Below are 18,359 nucleotides of genomic sequence, written 5' to 3'. Positions count from 1 at the left end.
TCCATAGCTAGGTTATAATCTATATATTCGATTATGTATCAATCTACCTATATTACCTATAGTCCTTCTCAAGCACGACCTCTTCCACCCATGGCTAGCTGCCGTGTGGGTGGGTTAGAGACCCCGTTCCGCATGCCCACTTTAAAAACCAGACACCTTACAGACAACTTTCCCATTAGCCATAAGCATGATCACTTGACATGACCGGGGGACTTCACTTGACCCTAAGCACGTGGGCTCAGGATTTAATATGTGTGAACCCTTCTGCCCGACCCCCAGGTGTTCGCCGCCAGACTGCCCATTGTGTAAAGAAGGGCCATGGGATGGTGAAAGCTACATTTTGTGACCCAGAAACCCAGCCCAATGGGAGACAGAAGAAGTGCTATGAAAAGGATTGTCCACCCAGGTAAGCACTGAGAAGAATTAGGACTCTGTGTGTCTGCCTAGAATGATGTCTGATTGGGGCATCCGGGTGGCTCAGTTGGTTGAGCGCCTGGCTCAGGTCATGATCTCAGAGTGGTGAGATCGAGCCCCAAGTTCAGCTCTGCAGTGGGTATGGAGCCTGCTGAAGATTCTCTTTCTCCCTCTGTCCCGCCCTGCTTGTGCTTTCCCTCTCTCTAAAACAAAAACAAAAACCCCAAAAACAAAGGATGATATCTGATTTAATAGTAAAGGCTTGTGAGGCTCTGTGGTTAGAATATAGGAAAACTCTTCAGGCTCCTGTGGCTTTGCTGTTGGAGCCCTAGGCAAGCTGTGAGTGAGAACGTCCTCTCCCCATCGAGCAAGATTCCTTACAAAGCTGGTCTGCTCTGCATCTGCTTATTTGGTCTCATAGCGTTGTTGAAGAGAATACTATGTGCGTCCCCCAAAAGTTCTTGAGCTAACAGTGTAGCTTTCCCAAGAGCACCATGCAGGGCCGGGACGGTGTCCCCTGTCAGATCACATGCCCATCTGCACGGAAGGCAGCCTGCAAGAGTGGCCTTCCTGGGCAGGCTTACCCCAAGAGCTGGTAAGTCTTGGTTGGGGGGCTGTCCTGTGCGTGGGAGGGCGTTCAGCTGTACCCCTGGCCTGTATCTGCTTAGATGTTAGTAACAACTACCACCCCCCTTCCTCTGGGTTGTCACGACCAGTGATATGTTCCAACATTGCCAAGTGTCTTATAGAGGACAGAAGCACCCTTGGTGGAGACCTAGCATTCTAGAGCTGTGCACTTTCTGCGCCATATTGGTTCTAGATCCGGGATCCCGGAAGGTGGCTAGCCTGCTGCTCTGTGGGGCTTGCAGGCTGCCTCACACTCCAGCTCCCTCAAGGTTAACGACGCTTTACCAGTAAATTCCTCTTGCGCTCCTGGGACGCACATGCCTGGGATCCTCACCTCCCTTTTCAAAACCCTCTCTCTGACAGGTCAGATACCCTCTTAAAGCCACTGCTGTTTCTTTCCGGACTCTAATTTTGTCCCTGGCTTTCAGGTTCTCATTTTTATCGTATTATATAGTCTCCCTCGGCCTGACTGTTGCCAGCAAGTATTTATTAAGCTTCTCTTATTTCCCACGAGGGGCACAGTGGTGATTATAGGCATGTAAACGTTACCATTTACTGAGTGCTGAGACACTGTAAGTCGGTGAAGGCTGGATATTCCATCTCTGTCCCTGGTTCCTCACAGAGCTCTTAAAACCTTTGGAACCCCCAAGTGCTGTGTCTTGTTGTATGTGAACCAAGTGCCCAGGTGGCTGCCCCCCCCCCCCCCCCCCCCCCCTCCCCACCACACAGCCTCAGAGTGAGAGAGCTGGCCACCTGGGGAACCTGTGACTAGAGGGTTTGAACTTGGCAGGTCCCCGCCCCCCACCTCCGGGGATGTCCAGGGGCTGGAGGTTGAGTTAATCACTAATGGCCAATGATTTCATCCAACACGCCTGTGCAGTAAAGCCTCCATTAAAAAAAAAAAAAAAAGAAAAGAAAAAAGAAAAAGAAAACATAAACAAGCCCTAACTGGAGAGGAATGGACAGCATCCTGCTGGCCAGATACATGGGGTGCTGGGGGTGGCACTATGCCCTTCAGAGGGTCTAGAAGCTCTCCAGTTTTCCTCTTGGACCCTGCCCTCTGCATCTCTTCCATCTGGCTGGTCCTGACTTGTATCCTTTTATAAGAAACCAGTTTTCTAGTAAGTAAAAGGTTTTCTTGAGTTCGTGAGCCCCTCTAGCAAATTATCAAGCCCTTGGCAGGGGTTGTGGGAACCCCTGATTCGTAACCAGCTGGTGAGAAGCACAGGTCACAGGTGACCTCCGGGGCCAGAAGAGCAGGGATGAAAGCAGCGTCAGGACGCTGAGCCCTTGACCTGCCCGGGCGGCGCTAACCCCAGATAGTGAGGGTCAGAATCGCTTGGTGTGCAAAACCCACACAGTAGTTGAAACAGAAGTGATGTGAAAGTACAGTAGAAAAAAACAGTGGGTTTTGGGGTTTTTTTTTTTTTTTTTTTTTTTTTTTTTATAAACATATATTTTTATCCCCAGGGGTACAGGTCTGTGAATCACCAGGTTTACACACTTCACAGCACTCACCAAAGCACATACCCTCCCCAATGTCCATAACCCCACCCCCTTCTCCCAAACCCCCTCCCCCCGGCAACCCTCAGTTTGTTTTGTGAGATTAAGAGTCACTTATGGTTTGTCTCCCTCCCAATCCCATCTTGTTTCATTGATTCTTCTTCTACCCACTTAAGCCCCCATGTTGCATCACCACTTCCTCATATCAGGGAGATCATATGATAGTTGTCTTTCTCTGCTTGACTTATTTCGCTAAGCATGATACGCTCTAGTTCCATCCATGTTGTCGCAAATGGCAAGATTTCATTTCTTTTGATGGCTGCATAGTATTCCATTGTGTATATATACCACATCTTCTTGATCCATTCATCTGTTGATGGACATCTAGGTTCTTTCCATAGTTTGGCTATTGTTTCTTTTAAAGAGAGAGCAGTAGAGGGGCAGAAAGAGGGAGAAAGAAAGAGAGAATCTTAAGCAGGCTCCTGGCCCAGCCCAAAGCCCAATGCAAGGCTTGATCTCATGAACCTGAGATCATGACCTGAGCCCAAATCGAGAGTCAGACGCGTACCGATTGGGCCACCAAGACACTGTGGAAACAGTGGGGTTTTTCAGCACCGCCTTCACTTCTGATGATGTTTTAAAGATAACCTTCTATCTTCTCTTTATTGTTCTCAACTACTCAGAAAAATAATTATTATTATGTCAGTTTCACAGAGCAAGAAATTTTCTTTACCTCACTCAGTACCATGCAACTAGTAGACAGCAGAAGTTCGAAGACAGGCACGTCCCTCTCCCCCACCCAGGCTGTGTCTGAATTAAAGCAAGCTCTGTGCCAGGTATGGTGGGAAGTTCTCGATGCCGACACTAACCTGCTGAGGCCAAGGTAGAGCTCCAGGGACGTGGGCTATGTACGTAAAAGCGACACAGTCAAAGAAGATTCTGATATCAGCTCTGGTTTTAGAACAGACATCAATCTGTTGCTGACATTTTCTTATTCCCCTGTGGCTGAAAACTTGATTTCACTCTTTTCAGAATTCACCTTCCATAAGGGGGATTATCTTAGCTGTGTCCACACTCCAGCTGTAAGAATTTCTAGTTAGAGGTAACTTTACAGTAAGGGGTACGGGTGCGAGAGGGAGAAGGAGGTTGGAGCAAGAGTCCAGAGGCTGAAGGACTCTTGGGGAGGAGCTGAGCTGAGGGGGAAGCCCATGAACACGGAAGAGGAGCCTTAATGAAGGAATTCTTACATGATGGCCGCTGAGCTCTGTGGACTGGAAGCTGACCCTCAGTGCAGTCATGGGACAGGCTGGAGGGACGTCTCCTTCTGGGTCTCCGCAGCCTGCAAATGTGACCTCATTCCAAAGAAGGGTCTTCACAGATGTTGTTAAATTAAAGGGTCTTGAAATGGGGATATTATCAGCAATTACCCCCTTGGCCCCAAATGTCATTGCAAGGGTCCTTAGAAGAAAGAGGCAGAGGGAAATTTCACACACACACACATACGCACGCACACACGCGCACGCACGGCGCACACACGGTGATAAGAGAGAACAGATAGATTTGAAGACACTAGCCTTAGACACTGATGGGATGGTCCCCAAGCTGAGGACCACCGGCAGCCCCACAAACTGAAAGAGGCAAAGAACAGATCTTCTGTAGAGCCTGGGGCGGGGGGCAGCGTAGCCCCACTAGCAACTGGATTTTATCCCGCTGACTTTAGGACTCTAAGAAACCAGATTTGGCTTCTAGAACTGTGGGAAACCACATTTTCGTTTTAAGCCCCCAGTTTTATGGTAATTTGTCGTGGCAGTCCCAGGAAACTAATGCAGGCAGCTGAAGAGGAGAGATGCCCCCACCCAGCGACAGACTTTGCAGAGCTGGGAAAACCATTGCATAGAGGCTTCCTGGAAGACATGGCCAAGGAATTTATGGACTGGCACACCTAGGTTGCTTCCTGAGGAAGCTTGCAGCCAGGCAGGCAATCAGATGCATATTCATGGGCGAGGCAAGCTGTTGTCATGGAGGGACCAGCAGCCAGGCCTGAGGATTCCTCATCCAAAGCTGTGCCTCCTGGCCACTGTCCCCGTGGTCCTTGCCCTCCTCGGGGCTTTGTAGTTAGTAGACATGTCTTCATCTCTTCGTTCTAAAAGCAGCATTGTAGGAACAAGGCAAGTGATACGTTTACCCCGGGAAGGCTGCCTAAGCTGAGGGATGGATGCAGCTTGTTGATTCGGAGCAAAATTCTCAAATGGACCCCTGACTCAGCCGCCTCTCCCACCATCAGTACTGAAGCCCTGGCATTCAGAAAGGAAGGACTGTGGCCATGGCCGCAGGTGGGCGAGGGACAGTCCCAGCCAGCACAGGTGTGCCTTCCGGTGCCCAGATGCTCTCGTCAGGCTGTCAGTTTCGAAGCTGCGGTTTCTGACATTCCGCATTGTGGAGCTTCAGGGGATGAAGACAGCCCATTCTGCTCCCCGACTTCTGCTCTTATATTGGAAACAATTTCCTGCAAACAACTTGAAGATTATACTTACGGAGAGGGTAGCCTAAGCAATTGAACAAATCTTTTTAAATCATTGTTAACTGGTAGCATTTTTTCCTTCTTAAAGCCTCTCATTGTGTTGTTATGGTGACAGTTGTTGATAGATCCGCAGTCTGCAGTCTGTAGGACTTTTTTTTTTTTTTAAGATTTTATTTACTTATTTGAGAAAGAGAGCATGATGGGGGGTGGGGTGGTGGGGAGAGGCCGTGGCAGAGGGAGAAGCAGACTCCCCGCTGAGCCAGACATGGGGGCTCCATCCCAGGACCTCTAGATCATGACCTGAGCTGAAATCAACTGCTTAACCGACTGAGCCACCCACGTGCCCCCACAGGACTCGTACATTGTCATTGGGAGTTGAGACTGGCCCCCGTAGGGAGTCTCAAGAACAGTGCAAACCAGTACAAGATCAGTTACCCAGTTGTGTGGGGAGTGTCATCAGCATTTGGTAAGATAAAGATCAATAGCAAAACCAGAACAGATCCAGGAAGGTTGTTGCTAATCCTGTGCTAACTAAGCCAGAGCAGTTGTCTTGTTGGGGTGAGTGAATGGGCTGGGCTTTTGTCCTGCTGAGTTCTTTGCAGTACGTTGCACTTCTCCCCAATCCCTCAAGGCATTTTAACAGCCTTCTGTCATGTGTCCTATAAATATAAAAACAGTATTCTGTTATACATCTCCTAGAAATCTGGCATTATGGCAGACATCAGAAAATGAGATGGACGACAGAAAACAACTTGACAGTAGTTCCTGAGCCCTGGGCTTGGAAGACCTTGCTGATACTTAAATTGGGCGGGGGAGGGGGGTCTGTTTTCAATTTAAACTAGTGACAAACATAGCCCAGGAGACTGTGGAAGAAATTCTAGAATAAGAAAATAAGGAGGTTCATTATCACTTTGTGATGACAGAGCTGGAAGCCTGATAGCAAGTAATTTGATAAATTATGCTTTTTTGGTCCACTCATATTATTAAAGCCCTCCAGAATGACATGTTATATTCAGTAACGTGTCTGGCTTCCCCCAGACATGTCAGCAGTAGAGGAAAGTGATTAGATTCATAATTACTGAAGTGGGCGTTCTGTTGCTCTCACATCATGTAGTTCCAAAACCATCTTTTTACCCACACAAGATAGCCAGATGATAAACACCAGGGCCTAAGGGAGTAACCATATGTGTTGTTATTACTTACTAAGTAAATGAGTAACTCATCTTAATTACTTAATTATAGATGTTCAACACTGAAGAATAAATAAGTAATCTTTACAACTTAAAAATAACTTAAGAAGAATATAACAGAATCAAGGAATAACTTTTTTAAAAAATACTTTTAACCTGAGATTAAAAATGTGAAACTCAAAACAAGTTTTACCCAGACAAATCCAGTACTTACTTTTGTCTCCTTCAAAATTCCATACTATCTCAAGGACAGAAGTCCTCCCCAAATTCAGGAATGAATGACTTCATGAGCTATCCTATTGTTTCATGAAAAACAGAAGCATTCCATTTTATTACCGCACAGAGAGCCAAAGAAGTGGGCCATATGTTGCAACAGCAGTGAACCCAGACCACAGTGGATCAGTACACTTGTTCTCTCTTCTGTGCTGGAGAAGATTTACACGGTGATGGAGAAGGGGAAACAGAGAGGGCTCCCTGCCACTTTCTGTGTAGCCACACGGTCTGCCTCTTAGAATCGGGAGTGCGTCATCCAGGATAAGGGGGTAGAGAAAGAGCTCACGTTCCTGTTTGTCCACAATGAATCCAGAGTATTCACTTAGCAAACCGTGTCAGCACTTTGACTTGTCAAGAATGGCTGACAAGTAAGAAATTATTTTGTTTCTTCTTTTTCTCTTGCTTTTCTTATCAAAGGGACCGGTGAAACTAGTCGTAGGTACACTGAAGGCGATGGGGAGAATGAAGGCCGTGCCTCTGACTGACCATCTCCTGAGTAACTGAAAACCACTGATTGTTTCAGTACCGGCTTCGCAGCAGAACAGAAAAACATTCAGTGAAGAGCTAGGGGACCTAAATTCTATGTGATTCTTTTACTCGCTAGCAACCGTCAAAATAACAACATGTAAATTACAGGTGATCAGGTTCTGTTATGTGTCAGGCTCTGTACTGTGCACTATGTATAAGTCTGGTATTTTGTTTCGTCTGCAGCACTCATAGAAACTCTGTATTGTTGTACCCATTTGACAGATGAAGAAAGTAAGGCTTAAACTTGCTTGATGTGTTACTATAGAAAACTGGACCTCAGTGTTTTTGACTGCAAAAGGAGAGGGCTTTTTTTTCCCCCCCATTTAGAGACATTCTTAGGTAGCATCTCCTCCTGCAAGGGGCTCTGCTGGACTCGAGCTGTGATTGGATGAACCAGCTGGGCCCTGTCTCCTCCTCTAGCTGGCTGGAATGTCTCCAAGGACACCCCCTCCCCCCACGCCAGCTCTGTGACCTGCACTTCCGCTCCCACTTCCTCTTTCCAGAGGCTGGACTGAATATGAATATGTCTAAATGCTTTTGGTGTCCTTGTGTGTCTGCAGGTGGTGGGCCGGGGAGTGGGAAGCATGCTCAGCCACTTGTGGGCCCCACGGAGAGAAGAAACGGACAGTGCTGTGTGTCCAGACCACGGGCTCTGATGAGCAGGCTCTCCCCGCTAAAGACTGCCAGCACCTCCTGAAGCCCAAGACCCTCATTTCCTGCAACAGAGACATCTTGTGTCCATCAGACTGGACAGTAGGCAACTGGAGTGAGGTGCGTGTCATCACCCCCCGCCTCTTCATTAACCAGTCCAGAGCGGCTCTAGAGAAACTTGTGCAGTGGCCGGTGTCCGCCACCTCTGGCCTGTTCACTGCGTTTCCCTGGGGCCTTGTATCTGATCTGGTTTATTTTATCTTCTTACGGGATTTGCTTCTCTCTCGTCCAGGAGTCGGATACCTGCCAGGGGTGAGCTGGATCCCATTTGCACAGGCCCGCAACAGCTAACTGGCACAATGTCAGGGTTTTTGCAGTCCCATTGTTAAGCCACTGGTTGCACATCGGGACTCTCCCACCCACCCCAAGAGCTAGTTTGCTAAACGCTTACATTTCTGTTTCCCTGAAACTGTGATAGTTAAAACCGGAGGAGTGTTGCTCTAATTGTAGAGGGATAGGCGGTGTACCACAGACTTGAAAAAGCCCCTCAAATCGTCTGTCTGTTCGGCATGGGGCAAGGCAAGGTATGAGGTTTAGAGCATGTACTGTGATTTGCCACATAAATTCCAAATCAGTGTTGTTCCATTTTGCCAAAATTAATCTGATCAAATCCTCTAAGTATACTTAGAAATCAGTGGACTAGAAAGTCACAAAAAGCTCCCAGGTTTCATTTTTCTTTAGGTCACCATGGAACCTGGTCCTGTCATGCCTGGTGCTCCCAGAGTCTGGAGTAGAAGCGGAGACCTTTTTTCTCCAGAGGTCCTGGAGTCTCCAGGGCCTTGCTTTGTTTCCCTATGCACACTGCAGTTCAGTGACCTCAGGAATGACAAAAATACATGATTTTTTAAAGTAACAGTCCATACTTTATGGGTGGTTTCTGACTTCTGCTGAGCTCCCTCGGAAAGCCCCATCCCTTTTGGTAATAATGCAGTCACTGACCAGAACGTCACAGGAACTCCTCTTAGGACTCACCGTCAAATAAATAGGAAATACTTGATTCAGGAGAATGCAGGAAGTACTCTCTATACTAATAAAGGTACTCTGAAGTATTCTGTGAAGAAGAATCTGAATGTTCGTATGAGCAAAGGTGCGATTTCTGAAGATGTTTGAGAGCAGAAAACACTCATATGCATACAGCCGCTGTGATGACCTTATTTCCAGAACTTTATTTCATTAGCTCACAGTCACAGTTTGGGTTTATTTAGCTTCTAAATCTGCTGCAGAATACTCTCGTGGGCATCGAGGTGAAAAGAAAAAGAAAATGGCTAGTATGGTTCTTGCGTTATAAGAACTCTCTGCCAAATGGGACAGGTGGGACCAAAAAATGAACGAATGAAAGAAAAAAAGGAAGAAGAGAAAGAGAGATGAATAAATGCAAAGAAAACATACCCGCAAACTAAGAGTGTACGATGAATCTGTGCACATATCAGCAACGGGGCTGATCCTGGGAGAGGACCATGAGAGCCTATGCCTGGCCTGGCCTGTGAGGCCCCTGCCAGCCTGGACTGCTGTAAATTCCAGTGTTGTCAAAATCAGCCTGGATGAGCTATCGGGACTGGTCCATTACATCTGTTTACCAGGAATGTCTGGGCTTCTTCTGAAGTGGTCCATAATTCTTGTCAAGTAGACTTTACTAACTGCCAGATTCTTCGTGCTTTTTTCAAGGACTACAGTTACGTCTTTGGCTGAGGAGTTCTTCTTATTGTGTTCATGTGTATGGGGAACAAAGTGACCTGACTTAACTGGAGAACAAGGGACCCAAAAGTTGGCAGGATGTGATAAGTCCTTGGGTCTGTGGTCCCAAATCCAGGCCGTTGCGTAGCGTACCATGAGCCAACATGGGGTTCAGTTTCTGGCTTCACTGGATGGAGTTAAGCCGAATGGCTGAGCCCCGGAATGCTGTCATGAGAGGTGTTTTTAGTTCAATCAACATCGAAATATTCATCCAGTGGTTCTCCCTTTCTTCCCTCTGCTATCTCGTTAATGTCTGTCCATCTGAGCCCTCTAATGAGCATTCCTGGACTATGAGGAAATGTCTTTCACATTCTAACTAGGGCCAGATACATTTTCTTTTTTTCTTTTTTAAGATTTTATCTATTTATTTGACAGAGATCACAAGTAGGCAGAGAGGCAGGCAGAGAGAGAGGAAGAAGCAGGCTCCCTGCTGATCAGAGAGCCTGAGGTGGGGCTTGATCCCAGAACCCTTCGATCATGACCTAAGCTGAAGGCAGAGGCTTTAACCCCCTGAGCCACCCAGGCGCCCCGCAGATACATTTTTGAGAGAGATGATGCAGGGCTGTCTTCTTACTATCATAGTATTTATGGTCCGGATCTTGTCTTGAGATTGGCATTAATTAATGTAGGGTATAGCACGCCAAGTGATACTTCATGATTTGGTCTGCACTGTGCTGTCTGGGTCACTCTGGGTATTGGAAGAGAGGAGGTAACTGGGCTAAAAGATCTAAGAACTATGAGGCTCGTGCAGAGTCTTCCTCCCCAGGCCGACTTCCCTTCCCTGCCAGGACACCTCTGCCAAGCCAAGCAATGGGAGAAGGGTGAGCTCAGCTGTGCCAGGCTCCACACTCATCCCTGACCCAGGCTCCACACTCATTCCTGACCCAGAGCTAGGACTTAGTGGGAGCTGGGGGCCTTTCTGCCACTCTGACCAGCCCCTCCCTCTCTCCTACCCCCAATCTCGGATTTCACGAAGAATCTTGCCCTGTTTTCACCCAGCCTACTTTCTAGGCTTGGAGGGTAAAGAAGGGGCCTCAATCTGTTGTAAAGAGAGTATCAGAATTTCTGAGGCCCCCATTTTTTATTAGGTATACCGCTTCAGTGACATGCCTTGTCTGGGGGTAAAGGGCATGCGTGGTTTCAGGGAATGGGTCCCTGGGTTCAAATCCTGGCTCTGCCACTTAACTAGATGTGTGACTTTATTTCTATGTGGTTCTTTTTAGTTTTCTGTGGCTTGTTTTCTCCATCCATGAGACAGGACTAACAGCAGTACTTAGACTTAAGAGAAGCTATGGGGAGTGAGTTAATAGTTCCAAACTTCTTACTAGACCAGTGTCTGGGACATAGCAAGCTGTAGACACACTCATTTCCTAGCAGAGTAGATAGGTAGGAATAACAACATCATCTATCATTTTTTTTTTTTTTTGAGTGCTTTTCACATTATATGGTTCGTCTCATCTAACACTGAAGATAACTCTGTAAGGTTGATATTGTTGTGAATTCCCCTGTTAGTCCTGGTAGTTAGGCTAATAGATTTAATGGGAGAGAATTTTCCTTAGTTTTCTAGCCCTGGCAATCCCAAACAGTGCGGCCTGAGCTAGTGTTAACCATACCCCCCAAGCCTTTTCTCATTTATAAAGACAGGGTTAATGTGAGGCTTGGAGATAATCCACAGAAGCTCTTTGCGTGGTGTCCGCAAATAGTGAGTGTTAGCTAAACGGTAACTTCCTTCTCAAGCTAAGAAGACAAGTAAGTGTCTGTCTTCTACACTACCCTGATTTTGCAAGCCTTATTCAGTCGCTGGCACTCAGATACCCTGAGAGATTTGGTCTCTACCACTCTGCATTTTCATCTAGACCCTCGCCTCAAGCTCAGGGCCATTTTCTATATGGAGCAGTAAAAGTACAAGACTTGGGTCTAGGGTCTACAAATGTTTGACACGTAACAAAGAGGCAAATGTATGTATAAATATAAAGGACCCAGCAAAATCATAAGTCAATATTGAATTACATATTAATGGCAGATACTTCCTGGATACTTACTGGTATTAGTATTAAATACTCCCATAGGTATTAATACCCGTGGGTGGCGACTCACAGAAATGCCTGCAGACTGAAGGACGACAGAGCAGGAAGGCGAGGAGATGTCTATGAGTCGCTTACCTGTGGTACTTCCCAGTTTGAGTTAAGGTCCAAGGCACTTCTGTGGTGTTGGATGCCTGATATTGGAGCCTTGACCACCTCCTCTTGTGGCAGGGATGTCTGGAAGTGCCAGCATCTCAGTTCTTCTCAGATTTCAGCAGGCAACCTCTTTTGACTAAACTACTCACAGAAAACCAGTTGGGGACCATGCTGATTCTCTTTTTCCTGTCTGATATTTTTTAAAATTAGGGTATCATATTAGTTTGCTCGGGCTATCATGACAGAGAACCACACATGGGGTGGTTTAGACAACAGAAACTTATTGTCTCACAGCCTTGGAGGCCAGAAGTCCAAGATTGAGGTACTGGCCGAGTTGGTTCCTTCTCAAGGCTGTGAGGGACAATCTGTTCCATGCCTTCTAACTTCTGGTGGCCTTTGGTTTCCTTGGCTTATAGATGTTGACATCCTGATCTCTGCTTTCATCTTCAGTGGTTTTGTCCCTATTTATTTGTCTCCGAATCTGAATTTCCCCAGTGGTCCTATTGGATTAGGACCCACCTGGGGACCTCATTTTAACTTGATTACCTCTGTAAAGGCACCATCTCCACATAAGTCTCCATTCTGAGGTATTGGGGGAGGGGCTAAGCAGGGGTTAGAAGTCCAGTATATCTTTTTGGGGGAAACATAGTTCAACCCATAACAGCCACCTATGTTTTTCAGCTTACTTTCAAAGCTGATTTTAGCATGAGATCTAATCATTCATTTATAAATTCCCAAGACTGTACAATAAATGTCTTTATGCCAATGCACTAGCGAGTTCTCTCCTCGTCCCTTTAGCTGGAACTCTGTGATGAGCCCCGACTGTGTTTTTGAATAAACTCTTAGCACCGCAGCTCCCAGACTTTTGTGAGCTCCCCTCCCCAATAGGGTGCCTTAGGTGGGTGGCTTGACTCATTTAAGCAGCAGACCTCTGTCTCAGCGGGCTCCCCACAGGTGACAGGTGAGAGCACAATGACCCCCAGGGAGGACAGTAACAGACTGACGAGCCGCTGGCCCCATGCACAGTTCAAAATTATAAGGTTAGGACACGAGGTCATCACAGCAGATACTGGCTTTGAGAGTCCCGAAACCACCAGTCGAGATGAGAGATGAGCTCTGCGGGGCGGCGGCGTGCCCAGTGTTTATCTCATGCAGGGGGCTTGACAGCTCCCACGGAGATAATCAGAGCTGGAAGATGTCTTGGAAGGAGCATGGGGATGAGTACAAAACAGTGCTGCGCGTTCCCACGTGACTATGAGAAAAGGCAACTTCCTTTTTAGGCCACTATACTTGGTAGACGGTTAACACTGTCCTGCTGGGCACGATATGCCCCAGGCCTAAAGAGTGGCATCCCTGGGCTACCTGGAAGCCTCTGGGTCTGTGGGTGAGGAAAGGGGTGGGGACAAAAGGTAGGTGTGCCCGGGAACATAAGAACTGCTCCCGGACCCCGGGCTCCATGAAGGACATCGTGAGTTGCCATCTGGAAAAGCTGCCTGGAGTTGGAGACCGTCTGCTTTGTTGAGAGAAGCTAAAAATCTGGAATTTTAATATGCGATCTGCTAATTTTTAGGTGTTGGCTACTAATTCAGTGTTTGTATTTTATCTGTTTGCTTAAGATTGAGCAAGCCAGGGTGCCTGGGTGGTGCAGTCGCTAAAGCGTTCAACTCTTGATTTTGGCTCAGATCATGATCTCAGGGTCATGAGGTCGAGTCCTGCATCAGGCTCCGTGCTGGGCATGGAGCCTACTTGGAATTCTCTCTCTCCTTCCCCCGCCACCTCTCCCTGCCCCTGTTTTTAAAAAAAAAAATAAAGAAAGAGACAAAAAAGATTGAACAGGCTGAAGAATGAATGTCTGTGGGTCCAATTTGGTCCTGAGGCTGCCACTTTAGATCTCTGTTCTAGAATAATCTTCAGTTTTAAAAAAACTTAATGTATTTGAACTAAACAACCAGTTAGCTTTTATGCACTCCTGTTTTATTCTTTTACGTTGAGCAAATTTATACAGTAGGAAATAACGTTATTTAATACTTGTTATTTATAAATTCTAAAAAATATGTATCTGTCCATCTGTTAACCCTAGGAAATCTAAATCTTAAAAAATCTAGCAATAAATCAGTGAGATCTGTGGGTAGCCACAGTATCTTCTAGATACAAGTTGACAATTACTTCACCCAGGCAGCTGCTCACCTCTTAGCTTCTCATGGACAGGTGTGTGTCTCTGTGCTTTATAAGCATTTCGAGTCAAGACAAACCAAAATAAAAATAAATAAATAAATAAAGGAATGAAGAGAAAGAAAAGAAAAGCCAGAGAGCTTCCCGCCACGTAGCTGTCTACTCTGACATTTCTTGGAAAGAAAATATCCAAAGGGAGGTACACCTGCCGCTTGAAGACCGTTGGCACCGTCTGGGACCTCTCTCAGGGATCAGCTCTCGAAACCCAGCCTGCCAAAGGCAAGCAGCGCAGAAATGTGTTCAGAGCCACGTGAAAAGTGTTCGATTGGTCAGATCATTTTCCAAGGTGGAGATTTGAAAACTCAAGGGGTTTGGATTAGAATGTAACAAATGGAGAAGCCATGAGGAGGTCGAAGCAGACAGAGCTTTAAAGCACTTTCGCACAGAAGAAGGTAGAAATACTGTAGTAAACCAGGAAAGTACCTGGCCCCCGGCCTGCCCTTGCCAGGCTCTGCAGTGGGGTGAGCCCCAAATCCTCAGCTGAGCACAATCTCGGCTGCCTGGTCTGTGGGGGAAATGGTGCTTGACTGGAACAAAATAAAGGGGATTTCCGTGTATCTATATTATTTTCCCACAAAGAGGAAAGGGAAAATAGGACTTGAGAAGGCAAGAAATTTAGGCTAAAAAATGCCTGAGCTCACAGAAGAATTTTCCCTTTCCTGATTCCCCACCCCCCGGGGGAAATAGTCACTTAACGTGTTTTAAGTGATTGATGTGTCCCAAGAACATACCTGGAATTCAGTTCAGAATAAGAAACAGTTCCTGCCTTTGGGTAGCTTTTCAGAAATCGAGTTTGTATTCAAGAGATGAAATCAGTAGATGGCTACCTGTCTGGTGTGCTGCACTAGACTTCATGGAGGCTTTGAAACAGATCTGATTCTTACTATGCCACTGACTGGCAACCTTTCAAGCAAGTCCCTGAGTCTCAGGTTCTTCTCCTGTGGAATGTGGAATCCCAATTCCTGCCTTGAAAATCTCATAGGGCGGTCGTCAGTATCGCACGGCATCGTGGCTGTGAACCTGCTGAAATCTGCCAAGCATCATGCAGTCCCCATGCTTTAAAAAAAACCTACTTTGAGGTCAGGAATATAAGACGGACACATGTGAAACAGCCCATGAAGGCCCCTGGGTGGTTCATATTCAAGGGCAGTATATTTGGTGGCCGACTTAAAGTTGGAAAGAAAAGGCAAACATCTGGTGAAAGTAGAGATTATTCCAAACATCTAGAAATTTCGTGTGATGTAGCAAGTACGTGTGGTTTGCGGCGGCTAAGACTGAGGAAATAAAGATTCTTTACCATGAGCCCTGAGGAAAGACTATCCTGTTAGGATTCCTCCAAAGTTTCTCCACTTGCATGTGTCTTGGTGTGCCCTACAGAATGTGGAGGGGACACAAGGTGGGGATACCAGCCATGGCCCCTCACGTTGGCACCATGCCGTGGGAGTCACTCTTCGGAAAGGCTCTCTCTCTACTTCGATTACCCTCACAGCAGAAGTCCTGGATCTGTGTACATGTTGTGTGCATGTGTGAGTGGATGGTTGTCTACCTCTTACTCTGATTCCACATGACAGAGTCAAGTGGAAATGTAGCCTGTGTGCCTGGGTGAGACTCTCTTAGTTACATTGGGTGTTTTCTTAATAAAAGGGGAAGGTTTGTTAATAGATTCCAGAAAATATGTAAACATCTTATGTTAATTTAACAGCATCACAACCCAAGGAAAGATAATTTTACCATCTCTTAAAAAGAGCGGGTGAGGGACACCTGGGTGGTTCAGTTGGTTAAGCGACTGCCTTCAGCTCAGGTCATGATCCTGGAGTCCCAGGATCGAATCCCCCATCGGGCTCCCTGCTCAGCAGGGAGTCTTCTTCTCCTGCTGACCTCTCTCCTCTCATGCTCTCTCCCTCTCAAATACATAAAAAAAAAAAAAAAAAAAAAAAAAAAAAAAAGAGCGGCGACTCGCACGTTTCATCGCACTCCCTGTGAATGAACGGTCCTGCCTCAGAGTCCTGGCAGACTTCAGTTTTACTCTGTCACGTTTGTATGTTTAGTTTGTGAAGAGTAAAAGGTTGGTCCCAAGCCCCACCTGGTCTCTAGGAGACACATATTTCCGTGGAGAACTAAAGGAGCTCAGAGACCAAATGTAAAAGTGGAAGAAAACGGTCGGGTCGCACAACTCTGTTTCATCAGGGCTGTTCTCACCCACTGTAAACCTGAGCCTGAGAACCGGTGCATCTTTCCCACTAATCTGACAGCCTTCTCTCTTTTCCAGTGTTCTGTCTCCTGCGGCGGGGGGGTGCGGATCCGCAGTGTCACGTGTGCCAAGAACCATGACGAGCCTTGCGATGTGACAAGGAAGCCCAACAGCCGAGCTCTTTGTGGCCTCCAGCAGTGCCCGTCGAGCCGAAGAGTTCTGAAACCCCACAAAGACCCAATTCCCAGTGGGCGAAATCTCCCAACATCTGAGCCAGACCCCCCGCAGCCCATCCCTCCAACTCCATCCAGTCCCAGAATGCTGAGCACATCCACGGTGCCGGAGTCTATGAGCACCAGCACTGGGGCTGTCAGCAGCCCCAGTCCGACCACAGCCGCTGGACAAGGAGACACGGATGCCAAATGGTGGCAGAATAGTTCACACCAAACTGAACCAGGTTCCCATTATGTCCTTTCCACCGGAAGTACTTCCCAGCCCATCCCCACTTCCTGGTCTTTGAGTAGCCAGCCAAACGAAGGGAATGTTCCCAATTCACACCCTGGTCCTATCTCAGAGGGAGATTTTTTCACCACAACAGTGAGTGGTTCTGATTTGCCATCTTCCGGCAAGCCTGTGACATGGCAGGTGACGCCATTTTACAATACCTTGACCAAAGAACCAGGGATAGAGATACACAGTGGCTCAGGGGAAGACAGTGAACAGTCTGAGATCAAAAACGAAAACAACTCTGTAACATGGACCGAAATCAGAGTAGCTGGAAAGGATGCTTCGGTGGTGAGAAGTACAGAAATCCCCCTTGGACCTCCACCAACACCTTATCTCAGGGGGGCGTCCTTGTGGCCACCCTTCAGCACTGTGATGGAAGATCTGCTGCCCAGCCACAGGCCTGCTACTCTCAAAAATGGTACACCTGGTGCGGAGGTGATCACTGAAAAGCCAGCAAACACTCCATTCCCTCTGGGAGGAGACCACCAGCCAGCACCAACAGAACATTCAGTCCGCCATAACCCTCCAGAACTTCCAGGCAGCGTGAATCTAATGCAGGGTTCCGGACCGGTCCTGACCAAGGAAGACGCAACAAGTCTGATTGCCGAGGGGTTTTTGCTGAATGCCTCTGACTACAAGGAGCTCTCGACAGGTGGAAGCCCAGCATACTGGATTGCTGGAAACTGGAGTGAGGTAGGAGTTCCATTTCTCACCCCATGCCCAACTCTGTAGGGAAATAGCTAGGACTGTTGCATTCTGGCGCAGATTTCACAATGGGCTTAAGATACAGCCCGATGTAGAAGAAAACGTGAAGCCATTAGATCCATGCCCTTCCTCTCTCTCTCTCCTCCCTAATTCCAAAAATGAGAGAGGGAAGAAAAACTCTCCAGGAAAGGAGGACAAATGTAGTGAGATAAAGTGAAAAGAACTCTGCACTAAGTCAGGAGGACTGGGCAAGCTAGCTGCGTTAAGAGCAGAGAACTCAGTCCACATTTCAGAAGCCGCTTTGTGGCAGTGCCCATGTAGACCAAGAGCAACATGCCCCCAGCTGCGAACACCTGAGGAGCGCCTTAATGGGCCTCAGGTGGCATTTCACTCAGAAAGCTGATGCTGGGACTCCAGATCTGTTAGGTAATCCTAATTGGGGTGGGAATCAAAGGTAAAATTCCCTAAAAGCGTTCTCTAGTTCAGTGTTATCAAGGGATTTCTTTTCTTGTTGGTCTGTTTGCTTGCATGAAAACCAAAGCATTTTGGCTCATTAAAAGAATTAGAATATGGAAGAAGAAGAAAATAAATATGACGACAGAATGTTGGCCCCTGTTTTCAAGCTTCAGCATTTTGGCTGGATACGTGTTTTTCCATTTCTAGAACTAATTAATGTCCTTTGAAGCATCAAAATCATTTTTCCCCATTTGAATTTTGAATGCACAGGCTATGAGCTTGTTGAAATAATTTGACAACTCAAAAGAGGTCTTTGTGGTAAAATAATCGCATGTTTAAATTAATCAGCATTTTTATCACAACTCATGGCTCCTCTCCCTGGCCAAAGAGAAATGAACTATTTGCTGCTAATATAACCGCTGTACATTTAATTTGTAAAGCATGTTAATTTCCAAACCACTTTCATATCTAGCTCTTATTTTCTCCCTTTAACAGTCCTGAGGAGCAGGTAAGGTCTCATTGATGCCAATTTGCAATAGAAAAACTAAAGTGACTTGTCTAAGGACACAGCTGTCAGTTGGAAGATG

The 18,359-nt window shown here is 46.8% G+C and overlaps 1 protein-coding gene across 3 annotated transcripts in view; it reads left to right on the top strand.

The window, feature by feature from the left end:
• Window positions 1–18,359, top strand: part of ADAMTS12 (ADAM metallopeptidase with thrombospondin type 1 motif 12) — a 290,866-nt gene that overhangs the window by 235,869 nt on the left and 36,638 nt on the right. For 2 of the 3 annotated variants that reach the window (XM_004738060.3, XM_004738059.3), the window contains 3 exons: window positions 280–406; window positions 7,617–7,827; window positions 16,183–17,304. In XM_004738060.3, the coding sequence (XP_004738117.2) occupies window positions 280–406; window positions 7,617–7,827; window positions 16,183–17,304 (1,460 nt within the window). Of the gene's footprint in view, window positions 1–279; window positions 407–7,616; window positions 7,828–16,182; window positions 17,305–18,359 lie in introns of those variants that run through there. The other variant, XM_045079456.1, reaches the window with a different exon arrangement.

The sequence above is a fragment of the Mustela putorius genome, unplaced genomic scaffold (assembly GCF_011764305.1).
Source record: "Mustela putorius furo isolate JIRA1106 unplaced genomic scaffold, ASM1176430v1.1 tig00000407_pilon_pilon_pilon, whole genome shotgun sequence".
Classification (NCBI taxonomy): domain Eukaryota; kingdom Metazoa; phylum Chordata; class Mammalia; order Carnivora; family Mustelidae; genus Mustela; species Mustela putorius.
The sequence above is the reverse complement of the archived record's forward strand: the minus strand, read 5'-3'. Positions and strand labels throughout refer to the sequence as shown.